The 14,335-nt window shown below is 35.7% G+C and overlaps 1 protein-coding gene across 2 annotated transcripts in view; it reads right to left on the bottom strand.

Annotated features, from left to right (window-relative positions):
- Window positions 1–14,335, bottom strand: part of LOC102819913 (neuronal growth regulator 1-like) — a 1,419,333-nt gene that overhangs the window by 468,324 nt on the left and 936,674 nt on the right. Inside the window, exon 5 of one of the 2 annotated variants that reach the window (XM_006831037.1) lies at window positions 3,657–3,788. The exons of the other annotated variant lie outside the window; for it this stretch is intronic. Within the exon in view, the coding sequence (XP_006831100.1) occupies window positions 3,657–3,788 (132 nt within the window). The remainder of the gene's footprint in view (window positions 1–3,656; window positions 3,789–14,335) is intronic. 2 annotated transcript variants of the gene reach the window in all.

The raw sequence follows: 14,335 nt of genomic DNA, 5'->3' as shown, positions 1-14,335 counted from the left end.
GTGCTAATGGTTAAAAAAAAAAAAAAAAAAAGTAAGGCAGAATGTTGGTCTTGACCAGAAGCTGAGCAAAACCCATCTCTTATGAAGAATATGGACTCAAGTTTGGATATAAGTTTATGGATATAAGTTCGAATAAACCCAAAATATGGTTATAATATATCAAACTACCAATATTAAACACAATTATTCATGGAACATCTAGGAAAAGGTAAGCTAGCTAAAGTGTAATTGGGGAGGGGAAAAAAGCCATGATAAAACTAATTGTTTAAGATAGTTTTAAAACCTTTCTCTCTTTTTTTTCCCCTCTCAAGTTAAAATTGGCTAACAAAGTCTGCTTTCCTACCTACCTCAAGGCATCAAACACCTTGCAAAACTACTGAAGAACCATCTTCAGCTGAGGGGATGTCTCTGGGCTAAAATTCTAACTTCTTATTCCCATCTTTTGTGGGAATATTATTCTCTATGAGTCTCTTGCTTTGTTGCATGCCTTACAAGTTTTATTCCTGTCTTTTCAAGGATGTTTGTATTCTGAACAATCTTACAAGTCAGAAGTAGTTCTCACTATTGAGCAAAGGATGGGTTTCTTTGCATCTCAATACAATAAAAATAGTGTTCTCTTCTGAGGCAAATAATCGGTTCGCTCATAATCCATTTTAAAAAAAGGAAAGATAATTCTTAACTCAGGGTGCGTCCGCTATGATGTAAACCCACTATGTGTATGTTGTTGTTGTTGTTGTTAAGTGCTGTTGAGTCAATTCCAACAAATAGCATCCATGTATAGGGTTTCCAAGGAGCAGCTGGTGAGCTTGAACTGCTGACCTTGCAGTTCAAACAGCTTTGCAGTCTGGCGCATTAACCCACAGCGCCATACCAGTTTATGTAGGTGTCAACTAATCCTCATCACATCACCCTGTATCAGTTGGGGTTTGGGGAACTGATGCAAAAAATGATAATGTGACAGTTATAAGTAATACACTGCCATTTGTCTCCGCCTTCTTTAAGTGTCTATGAAACTTTGACAGACTCTTCACAGTTCTTGATATCTTGCTTTCCCAGTTTCTGTTCTCTCCCTATAGAAGTATATGGGTTCTCTTCTCAACTCAACCCTTTCAGATGAAGATTAATTTGATAAATATCCATTTCTTTTTAGTTTCTCCATAAATTTCTACCTCCTTAATTGAGTTTTCTCATTTTAAGGTCTCCAGTTTTCTGGGAGTATAGCAAAATCAGATTATGTAATAAGTAACAATGAACCAAAGCTAGGAAGGGAGGATAAAAACAAGTCTAGATTGCATGTAGTAAATGCTATTGACTCAATTCCAAATCATGGTGGCCCATGTGCATCATAGTAGAACTGTGCCCCATCAGGTTTCATAGTAGATCTGTGCTCCATCAGGTTTTCAGTGGCTTACTTTCTGGAAGTAGATCCCAGGCCTTTCTTCTGAGATGCCTCTGGGTGGACTCATGCCTCCAAGCCTTTGGCTAGTAGCGAGACATACTAACCATTTACACCATCCAGGGAATTCTATATCAAGTATGGACCATGAAAATCCATACAGCAGCTGGGTCTTAAATTCTATCCTCAGTACACACATCATTTTAGACACCTATTGAGTATGAGGGTTGGAGAGTGGGCTGTGCCGGCATGTAGATGCCTTTTTCATTTGACAATTCTAAGAGACTTTTACTATTTCTCAGTGCTCACTGCAAAACATTTATTTTTTTAGTTGCTCTATTACTTGCATCCCTTCCTAACCTTCCAACAATAAAATCTATAGCTCATATTCAGGTAAGTGGAGCTGGTGATACAATGGTCAGATTTTTCATTTGTTTGTTACCTCTTATTTCAGAGAGTTCTAGAAAGATGAGAAGTAGCCCACTGAAATATGTGTCCTGAGAATCTCTGGAAACTTGTTACAAATGAATATTTTGAGGCCTTACTCTTACTCAATATGCTGATGTGGGGCCATGGTATTTTCCATTTTAAACAGCTTGTTGGGTGATTATGATGCAGTTTGTATGCCAAACAGCCTATGAGAAATCTTGATGCCGAAACTGTCTATTATCATGAACAGGTACGTTGATTCCAATTTATAATGTTCCTATATGGCAGTATGTCCTGGTACTGTTTACTAAACTGTAAATCTTTACAGGAACAGACCGTCAAGTGTTGTGGGGTTTTTTGTTTGTTTGTTTGTTTTTCCCCCATAGTCCCTTTGGTGGGTTCAGCTCATCAATCGTCCATTTAACAACCAAGCACTTAATTGTACCACCAAGTCTCCTTAGAAACCACCAAATTATCTGGTATTAGGCAAATTTGCTAAGTCTATTCCACAGAGTTAGTTCAAACCCAAAGACACAGAGTAAATAGTACAAGTTCTAATTGATGGTAGTGATTTTCTATGACACTGATTTACAACTTCTAGGGGTGTTTATGAGTTAATTTTGGTCCACATTACTGAAAGATTTATATTACCTTGGAACAAATATTGATTAATTTTAGCATTCTTCTACATTTGGAACAATTTCTTCTGATACATGATACAAAACTAAATAAAAATGACTAGTAATTACCACATATGCTATTGCTTTTGTTAGGTGCCATCGAGTTGTTGTTAGGTACCAACCCATAGCGACCCTCTGCAAAACAGAATGAAACACTGCCTGGTCCTGGACCAACCTCACAATTGTTGCCACACTTGAGCCCATTGATGCTGCCACTTTGCCAATCAATCTCACTGGGAGTCTTCCTCTTTTTCTCTGACCCTCCATCTTACCAAACATGATATCCTTCTCCAGTGACTGTTCCCTCCTGACAATAAGTCTGAAGTATGAGAGACGAAGTTTGGCCATCCTGGCCATAGAAAGGGTATAAATGGAACAAATTGGAAGTTCTAGCTATTATACACTTTGATAAAATATTGCCCTACAAATACTTTATTTGAAGAAGTTAAATGATGTAACATTTTGAGAGAAAGATTAAAGGGGTATATTTGAAAGTACAGACTACTACAGTCACTTTTGAGATCATAAGATATAAAATAGGATTTTAATGAAAAATTGTCTTATATTAGTGTTTTGGGACATTTAGAGAAACTGTATATCATAATGGTGCTAGGTGGCTTCTCATAATATTATAAGTCACTAATGGTGATACTCATGGCAAAATGTTTTTCTTTAATGTCTTAATATTTTCCAAATTTAAAAACATTAATTTTTTACTTACCTGAGTAATAGGCATAACATTACTTGTTTTGGGTACAGCCCAGCATAACTCATTTCCATCAGGTTTGGTTGGGAGTTACTTAAATTTAGTCAGAGTGCACTCCATGTGAAACTCATGAGAATGAAGAAACTAACCTATGTCTCAGTACTTTTGTTATAAGGATACTAGAAAGCATGCAGGGAACTATAACAACATAGGAATCATTTCAATTTCTGCATCAAATTCAATTACTATGAGATTACTTGTGACAATTAATGTTACATAAAATAAAATGATTAATATTCTAAGATGTCCACATTTCAGTGTCAGTAGGTGGTCTTTATAGTCCATCTTAAGAAACAAAAATTCAGAAACACAAATTTTAAATTTTATTTTTTAGGTGTTTGATCTTTTCTCTGAAGTTGGGATGAAAAAAGTCAATAGAACTTACAGTTTACGACAACTTTTACTTTTTTCACATCTGGGAAAGACACATCATTTTCCGCACTGCATTCATATTCCCCAGCCTGGTCTCTGGTAATTCCATAAATGTCCAAATATTGAGCATTTTCAAATGGTTTTGCTACAAAGAAAAAATACAGTATGTTTAATTGTCACTGCCTGAGGCTTCATTCAGGTAAAACAACAATCTTCTGACTTGCTACTAGATATTGCTGATAAAACAATTCCAAATGGAACTAGGGAATTATTAAATTCTTTGTTCTCCAGTGTTCAGAGGCAAACTCAGAGAAAAAAGCAAAGCCGAACAAGGGATACTATAACAACTTTTTCCCCAGAACAGGATATACATGTGTTCTTTTTAATTGATTGTGGTCTCCCAACCTCGTCACACATCAAATAGAGCTCTGCACATTTCTATAATTGAGTTCAATAACCTCCAAACAGTGTAGATGAAATTCACTAATATGACTTGGTATATAATATTGACTTTTATTCAGAGTAAGCTAACTATTTGACACTTAACCTAACTAAATGTTACTTTTCTTTTGGAGGATTTATATGCTTATATACAAGGTTTCAAGCCAGACAGTTTGAGAAGAATAGATCTATCAAACCATTTTATTATTTCAGTTTCAAAGATGATTAATGATGCTAAGAAAGGTACAGTACACAAACTATATATAATCTACCCAATAGGAGGATAAGTCAAAAAGTATTGCTACCAAATAATGTCACTGTTGTTGTTAGGTGCCACTGAGTCAGTTTTGATTCATAGAGAACTTATGAACAACAGAATGAAAAACTACAGGGACCTGCACCATCGTCACAATCTTTGTTTAACTTGAGCCTGTTACTGCTGTCACCATGGTAACCCATCTTTTTGAGGGTCTTCCTCTTTTTTTGCTGACCCTCCAGATTACGAAAAATGATGTCCTTCTTCAGGGTCTGTGGTCCCTCCTGATAATACGCGTGAAGTATGAGAGACAAAGTCTCACCATCCTGGTTGCAATGAATAATCTGGCTGTACTTCTTCCAATACAGATTTGTTGTTCTACTAGCAGTCCATGGTTCTTTTAATATTCTTTGTAACACCATAACTCAAATGCATCAATTCTTCTGCTGACATCCTTATTCACTGGCCAAATTTCACATGCACACGAAGTATTGAAAATAGCATGGTTTGAAAGCCTAAGAGTTATGTGGGACACGATGAAGAAGAATAACTTATGGTTGATTTCAGAACAGGAAGAGACAATACCAAGCACAGAAAAAATGATCGAACAGATTTTAGAAGACAATGTCACTAACGTCATGAAAGATAAGATAAGCATATAAGAACCTGAACAAACCCTAAACAGAATAGACTCCAAAAGAAAATCACCAAGATATATCATAATCAAAGTTCCGAAATCAAACATGAGGAAAGAATCCTGAGACTAGCTTAGGAAACACAAAAAGACACCTACAAAGGAGAATCAATATGACTAAGCTCTGATTGCTCAGCAGAAATCATGCAGACAAGAAGGCAATGGGATGATATATACAAAACAATAAGTGAAAAGAAATGCCAACCAAGAATCACATTCTCAGAAAAGCTGTCCTTCAAAATTTGTGATGGCAAAATTATGACAATTCTTGCTAAACAGAAAATAAAGTAATTTGTAATGACCACACTTTATGGAAAATGCTAAAGGGACTGAGAACCAAAAATAGCAGGCAACACCTGAAATTACTAAACATAACAACACCCCCAAGAAGTCAATCCAGATATAAAAGTATTTAAAGTAAAACACACCCATAAGACTGAAAATAGGGAACCAGAGATATCAGTTAATTCTATAAAGAAAAAAGAGGGAATTGTGTAGCTACAGAACTTCCAAATGGCAAGAAAGTCAAGTAGATTTCAAGATAAAATAGACTATTTAAGCATGGAAAAAAATGTAAAATTATAGGGTAACCTAAAAAAAAAATACACTTGTATATCAAAATAAAAAAAGAAGAAAATCAGAAAATGTAATACACATTAAAACAACAGAAATGAAAATGAAAAGAAAATCTACAAACAAAATGAACTCAGCATATAAAATTATGTAGAACAAAGAATCCAGCAGCACCACAAAAAAAAATCACACAGAGAAAATGACAAGAAATTCATATTATTGACAATTACACTGAGTATAAAGACATTACATGTACCAGTCAAGAGACATAGAGAGCAGAATGGATAAGAAAATAGTATCCTTCAATAGGCTGTCAACAAGAGACATGTAAAAAAGATGGAGACAGTCTAAATATTCATCAAAAGAAAATGGTTAAACAACCTTTATTACATGCACACAATAGAGTGCTACAAAACGTTGAAGAAGAATAATGAATCTGTGAAACTCCTCACGACATGGTTGAACCTGGCGGACATTATGTTGAGTTAAATTAGTCAATTACAAAAGGACAAATATTGTATGAGACTAATGTTGTAAAAAGTTAGAAAAAAAAAAAAAAGCAAAAGGTCTTTTTGATTAAAAAAAAAATCAATCTCTGATGGTGACGGGTAAGGGTAAGAGGGAAATTCATCATGGTCTACAGGGTAGATTTGTGTTAACATGGCTGACAGAGAAGGAAATACACAAGAAGGAGGTTAGCAGAAGAAAGATGAAGGTAGCGGGAGACACAGGGAGAAATGTAATACTTAAATGAATAGACATAAATACTGTTAACTGTTGGTACATGGAGGGGATTGAAACTGTAATGAAATAAGTATATGATTTGTTGAATGTAAAACTGATGATCTGCTTAATAAACATACACTCATTTCACTTTAAAAAGTTGAAAAAAAGAAATATAGTATGGCTTGGTTCAGGTGCACCTTAGTCCTCAAACTGACATCCTTTATCTTAAATGCTTTAAAAAGTTCTTGTGCATCAGATTTGCCTAATGCAATATATCTTTTGATTAGTTGATGCTACTTCCATGAATCTTGATAGTGGATCTAAGCAAAATGAAGTCTTTGACAACTTCAATCATTCCTCCATTTATCATGATGTTATTTATTGGTCCAATGATAAGGATTTTTGTTTTCTTTACACTGAAGTGCAACCCATACTAATGGTTGTGGTCTTTGATCTTCATCAGTAAGTATTTTAAGTCCTTTTCACATTCAGCAAGCAAGGCATATCGTAGGTTGTTAATGAGTCTTCCTCCAAAACTGATGCCGTGTTTTTTCCACATAACCCAGTTTCTTGGATTATTTACTCAGTGCATAGATTAAATAAGCAGGGTGAAATAATAAAACCTTGTGGCACATTTTTTTTTGTTCTATCCAAATGACTGCCACTCAGTCTATATATAGGTTCCTCAAGAGCCCAATTAAATGTTACTGAATATTCGTTCTCTGAAATGTTGTCCATAGTTTTCAAATGCTCAGTTATGTCTTCCCACACATTTTAAAGCCTTTTCATGGTCAATAAAGTACAGGTAAACATCTTTCTGGTATTCTTTGCTCTATTCCAAGATTCATCTGACATCAGCAATAATATCCCTCCTTCCATGTCCTCATTTACGTTTTGTTTGAAACTCTGGCAGTCCCCTGTGAAAGTACTTCTGCAGCTGTTTTTGAATTATCTTTAGCAAAATTTTACTTGCAGGAATTATTCATGATATTATCCACTGATTTCCACATTCCATTGGGTCATCTCTCTTTAAAATGGGCATAAATATAGAACTCTTCTAATTGGTTGACCAGGTAGTTGCATTTCATATTTCTTGGCATAGATGAGTGTCTCCAGTACTGTCTTAGTTTGTTGAAATGTTTCAACTTGTATTGTATCAATTCTCAAAGCCTTGCTGTTTACAAATGCCTTCAGTGCACTGTGGACTTCGTTCCTCTGTATCATTGGCTCTTGACCATATGACATCTCTTGGATTGACTGAACATCAGCCACTTCTTTTTGGTACAGTGACTGTGTACCATCTTCTTTTGATGTTTTCTGCATCATTCAATATTTTGCCCATGGAATATTTCAGTATTATTTTCTAATTCCTGGTCTTTGCACATTTCATTATAATACTTGACTTTATCTTCTCGAGCTGCCCTTTGAAATGTTCTGTTCAGCTTTTTAATTACTCATTTCTTCTATTTGCTTTAGCATCTCTAGGCTGGCTAGCATATTTCAGAGCCCTTTCTGACATCCATTTTGGAAATTTCCTTCTTTCTTTATGTATGATATTCTGGATGTTATCCCAGTGTCTACAGTACCAAATCTGTTCTTGAGATGATCTCTAAATTTAGGTGCAATATCTTCTAGGTTATATTTTTGCTCCTATGGACTTACTTTAATTTTCTTAAGCTTCAGCCTGAACTTGCTTATGAGCACTTGATGGAATACTCCACAGTCTGCTCCTGGACTTGTTTTTGCTGATGATATGGAGCTTTTCCACTGTCTCTCAGATGTGGTGAATTTGATTTCTGTGTATTCCACCTGGTGAAGTTAATATTTTATGTAGTTTTAAAAAGGCATTTGCAATGAGTAAGTCATTGTTCTTGCAAATTCTATCATGTGATTTCTAGCATCATTTCTATCATCGAGTGCATATTTTCCAACTACTTATCTTTCCTCTTTGTTTCCAGTCTTTTCATTTCAATCACCAGTAATTATCACTACATCTTGATGACATGTTTGATCAATTTCAGACTGAAGGAGTTGGTAGAATTATTCAATTTCATCATCAATGGCTTTAAGATTGGTGGGTAAATTTGAATAATAGTGGTACTAACTGGTCTCCTTGTTGTTGTTAAGTGCCATCAAGTTGAGTCCGACCCATAGCAACCCTGTATAGGGTTTCCAAGGAGCAGCTGCTGAGCTTAAACCACCGACTTTGCAGTGCAAATGATTTTGCAGTCTGACGCATCAGACCACAGTGCCACACTAGGACTCTGGTCTTCCTTGTTGCTGCAAAGTGCCATCGAGTCAATTCCAACCCATAGCAACCCTGTATAGGGTTTCCAAGGAGCTTGAATCACCAACCTTGCAGTTCAAAAGACTTTGCAGTCTGACACATTAACCCATAGCGGCACACCAGGACTCCAATGTAGACGCCTGGATATTATCCTAGCACAGACTGCATTATACTTCAAGGTAGATCTTGAAATGTTCTTTTTGATGATGAATGTGCTGCCTTTCCTCTTTAATTTTTTATTCCTGGCATATTAATCCATGAATGTCAGATTCAAAATGGCCAATACCAGTCCATTTCAGCTCACTAAGGCATAGGATATAGATCTTTATGCACTCCATTTCATTTTTGACAGCTTCTAATTTTTTTCTAGATTTATACCTTGTACATTCCATGTTATGATTATTAATGGATGTTTACAGTGTTTTCTTCTCATTTTGAGTTGTACGCCATCAGCAAATGAAGGTCCCAAGAGCTTTACTTCATTCATGTCATCGTGGTCAACTCTACTTTGAGGAGGCAGCACTTTCCCAGTCATATTTTGAGTGCCTTCCAACCTGAGGGGCTCATCTTCTGCAGTTTATGTTAGAATATTCTGGTGCTGTTTATCATGGTTCAGTGTTCAATATTCTGATGCTACCTGACAGTGGTATTCATAAGGCTTTCAGTGGCTAAACCTTCAGTAGTAGTGTGCTTCTCCTTCTTAGTCTGTCTTAGTCTGGAAGCTCAGCTGAAATCTGTCACCCATTGGTGTCACCTGCTGATATTTAAAATACTGATGGCATATCTTTCAGCATCACAGAAACAAACAAGCCACCACAATATGCCAAAATGACAGATGAATGGCAGACAAAATCATAGAACCCTTTATTAATCAAAACTTTCAAAATATGAAGCTATTGTTTCTTGACATCTCCTCCATCTAGTTCTATATAATTCTGAAGGCATTGTTTCCATCTCTCTCACGCTTCCCTGAATAATTTGTGTTCTTCAATTTACACCATGCCAAAATTGCTGTTTTGACTCAAATTGTGTTCCTTTTTAATTTGGGGAACAAAAAGTCTGAAAGAGTAAAGTGTTAGAGGATAAAGATAGCATATTTCTAACAAAATTATAGGAGATTTCTTGGTACCCTAGAAGAATGAGTAGGTACATTGTCATGATGGAAAATAAAAATCCTCAGTGGAAGTTTCCTGGACTTTTTTCATTAATAAAGTTTTTTGTTTTCTTCAAACTTCTTGATAACAACCCCTCATGGTTGTCCTGTGTCCACTGAAATAAATCTATCAAGATTATCCATTAAACAATCCTCAAAAAACAATCTTTATAACCTAAGCTGACTTCTTTCCCTTGAATTTAGCTGGTCTACAAGACCCTCTTGGAAGTCACTGTTTTGATTGGACCTTTTTTTTGTAAGACACCTAATGAGAGACTCAGACAAATGTATTATCGAGAGAACTTGTCTGCTGCCATCCAATGATCAAAGACACACATTAAACATGTTTTGTTTGGAATAAACCCATTCATGTTTGTACTGTAAACCTAGTAGGGATGTTATTTGGCAGCTTCCAATTTACCCTCCTAAGTCTCAGGAGAAAAAGACAAAAACAAAAAACAACTTCTCGAGACAAGTGATCATAACAACAAAGTGTTCTTTATTACTGTGAAAATATAGGCAACACATTTTTCAATTCAACTGATGAATCTTCCCTATGGTAACTATGGCTTTAGTAAGTGAAATCTGGAGTATTTAGAACATAACAATTATTTTCCCATTTACATTTCTATTCCTAAATCAGGAACAGAGGAGAGTTGTATTTCAAAGATGGCAGCTAGATATTTCATGTATCTCCTTGTATACCTGTATTTCATAGGAAAGTCTACAAAACCAGCAGCTCTCTACAACTTCCATATTCTTATAACCTGATTTTATAATAATTTTCTTAGCTCATCTGACTCCAAAGCACTAATATAAGAAAGATTTTATATTGTTCTCACTTCCTGCTCTGGTTTCACCTTTACATAAAGTAATCTAGGTTTAAATTTGTCTACAAAAATAATTAAATAAAAATTAGTAAGGGGACTAAATTCTTATATACATACAAGAATTAAAAAAAAATACAATTTGAATGATAAAATAATGGTAATTAAATGATCTAAGCTGGAAGTTCCAAATGTAGTCAGTCATAGTGAAAGGGTATATGAATTATAAAAGGCAATAAATTATTTAACATGTCTCTGCTAGACATAGTCTTTGTAACTCCTATCAAATGATATTTTCCTGATGGGTTTGAATAATGGAAGGTGGAGGGATATGCTTATATGATTCAGTTGTGACTGACTATTAATAGGGCTAATTGTGATTGTAAAAACTTGGAACTGTAATGTGGGTATAAAATCTCAGCAACAGGAGATCTCCCTACCATCAAGAAAAGAAGAGACATTCTTTGGACCATTCTTTGGAACTCCAAGATCCCTGCACATCTCCCTACCATCAAGAAAAGAAGAGACATTGTTTGGGTCCATTCTTTGGATCCCCAAGATCCCTGCACATTGAAACTCTTTGGTCTAGTGACAGAAAGCTATGACATCAGAGAAAGAGCAAAGTGGTAGAAGAATAGCAGCAGTGGAGTCAAGAAGCGAGGCAAGAGATGAGCTGTGGACTTCCTAGCACACAGAATGAGTAAAATTGAGTGCCTTTGGGAAGGAACTCACTTCTTGAGTGAGGTTCCTACAGTCACTGATTTGGGGAAATTAGTCAGAAAGCTAGAGCAAAATGTCTTCAGACTGAGGCTTATAGTGGAGTGGATTTTATTAGAAGCCCTAAAAGAACTTTGTGACATTTCACATCCTAATGTTCCTAATAACGCTCCTAATTGTGAGTATTATCTGAGTTCTTTGAGATGAATGCAATGAATTATTGAACCCAGTTGAGAAGTAGAGTGAGCCATGGGAAGTACGGTTGATGTCAGAACGGGTAAGGGAGGTATAATGATGATGTCATGTCTGAACACAGACTCATAAGAATTGGCCTAGGACTTATGCAGTGGAGTTTGATCTTCTTGTCCTCTGGGCAGTTAAAGGAGGTCAGATATTGCCCTTTTTTCATAGCAAACTAATGTGACACTTTATAGAAACAAATTTATCAGTCAAAATTGTTTTCAATTATTAACTTTTCACTTTAATATCCTTATTTTTGTGTACAGATATAACTTTAATAAATCATATTTTTGAATACATGCTTTTAATAGCAGATATGCAGAGAGAAGGCAGCAAGATGGCAGTCTGGACAGTAAACCTATAGACCCTCTACAACAATGATACAGGAAACTAAATTAAACAGATGAAGATGAAAGTCCTGAAACCCTAAGCTTCACATGAAAGGGGTAGAAAAGTGGACTGAATACTTACTAGGAGAGAAAGTTGAACAGATATGGCAAAAAAGAAAGAAAGAAAGAAAGAAACAGACTAGTGATCTGTGCTGGCTGACTAGATATGGTATGGTCATTTTAAACTTTTGAGAGCAGCATCAGAGACAATACAGAATATTGGCATTGCAGAAACATACCAGTGAATTGTGGAGAAAAAGGTGCGATTTCTTTCTTCGCTAGGTGGCCTGACTCCCACCCAGGTATAACCCCAGCAAAGCTCCCACTCTCTTACTGATTAGAGACACTTCAGTGGAAGCCCAAGTGAGTAAACTTTAAGTTAAATCTCTTAGAACTAGTAAGCTAGACCAATTACAAAGAAGAATCAATAAAGTCTAAGATTTATGTGGGACAACATGAGGAGGAATATCTTATGGGTGATCAGAATTTCAGAATAAGAAGAGACAAATGAAATATTTTCAAAGAGCTGTTGGAAGAAAACTTTCCTAATATCATGAAAGACAAGAAGACAAACATTCAAGAAAATGAATAAATCCTAAATAGGATAGGCCCCCAAAAAAGATCAATATAATATATTACAATGAAATCTTCAAAATTAGATAAGTAAATATTCCTGAAAGCAGCTCAGGAAAAACTAAACATTACCTACAAAGGAAATCCAGTAAGATTGAGCTTTAACCACATCACAGACAAGTAGACAATAGAAAGACATATTAACAAGTGTCTGAAAAATAAAAATTGCCAACCAAGAGTAATATATTCAGCAAAAAAAGAGTAACATATTCAGTAATATATTCATCTGCATCTGTTTAATTTAGTTTCCTGTATTATTGTTGTAGAGGGTCTGTATAGGCTGACTGTCCAGTCTGCCATCTTGCTGCCTTCTCTCTGCATATCTGCTATTAAAACCACGTATTTAAAAATATGATTTATTAAAGTTATGTCTGGTAGCATAGTGGTTACGAATCGGGCTGCAAACCGCAAGGTCAGCAGTTCGAAACTACCAGCTGTTCCGCGGGAGAAAGATGAGGCGTTCTGCTCCCGTAAAGATTTACAGCCTCGGAAACCCTGTACAGGGTCGGTATATGAGTCGGAATCGACTCCACGGCACATAACCACCACCACCACCATGTCTGTACACAAAAATAAGAATATTAAAGTGAAAAGTTAATAATTGGAATCTGACAACAAACAACAAATTTAGAGCATTTCCAGATAAACAGAAATTAAAAGAATTTGTAACGACCAGATCAACATTACAAAAAATACTAATGGGATTACTTTGGACTGAGATTTAACAGCAGCAGACAAGACTGATACACTTGGTAACAACACCCAGAATTCAATGCAGATATAGAAGTATTCAGAGTAAAACAAACCTGCAAGACTGAAAATAGGGAATCACAGATATCAATTTAAATGAATACAACAACTACAAAGCAAAAAGAGGGAAATGTGTAGTAAATGAACTATCAAATAGCAAAGAAGACAAGTAGATTTCAAGGCACAACAGACCGTTTTAAATTAGGGAACAGATTAATTAATTACAGGGTAACTTCAAAGAAAATTAATATACCACATCAAATCAAGACAAAGGAAAGCCATAAGATTTAGTAAACATTAAAACAACAGTAATGAAGAAATTGAAAAAAACAATGCATAAACAAAGTGAACTCAGCACAGACAATTATGTGGAACAAAGAAACCAACATCACCCCCCAAAACACACAGCAAAATGAGAGAAATCAGTTCATACCTATCGATAATTACACTGATTGTCAATGGACTAAATGCACCTGTCAAGAGACATAGAGTAACAAAATGAACAAGAAAACAAGGTCCTCTAATATGCTGTCTACAAGAGATGCACCTTAAACACAGAGACAAAAATAGTTAAAAATCAAAGGTTGTGAAACTATCAAGCTAACGGAAATAAAAAATAAGCAATAGTAGCAATATTGTTGTTGCTATTGTGAAGGGCCGTCAAGTTGGTTCCAATCCATAGTGACCCTGTGTAGGGTTTCCGAGGAGCAGCTGGTGAGCTTGAACCGCTGACCTTGCAATTCAAATTGCATTACAGTCTGGCACATTAAATCACAGCACCACACAATTGTTGTTGTTAAGTACTGTCGAGTCAATTCCGACCCACAGAGACCTGGTATAGGGTTTCCAAGGAGCAGCTAGTGAGCTTGAACTGCTCACCTTGCAGTTTAAACGAATGTGCAGTCTGATGCATTAACCCACAGCACCACACATACATAAATCAAACTCTAATAGAAAGAAGAAAAAAAATAGACTACTATTGAAGAGAGCAAAAAGTCATTAAGAA

The sequence above is a fragment of the Chrysochloris asiatica genome, unplaced genomic scaffold (genome assembly GCF_000296735.1).
Source record: "Chrysochloris asiatica unplaced genomic scaffold, ChrAsi1.0 scaffold00002, whole genome shotgun sequence".
NCBI lineage: Eukaryota > Metazoa > Chordata > Mammalia > Afrosoricida > Chrysochloridae > Chrysochloris > Chrysochloris asiatica.
Note: the sequence above shows the minus strand (reverse complement) of the source record. Positions and strands in the feature narration are given on the sequence as shown.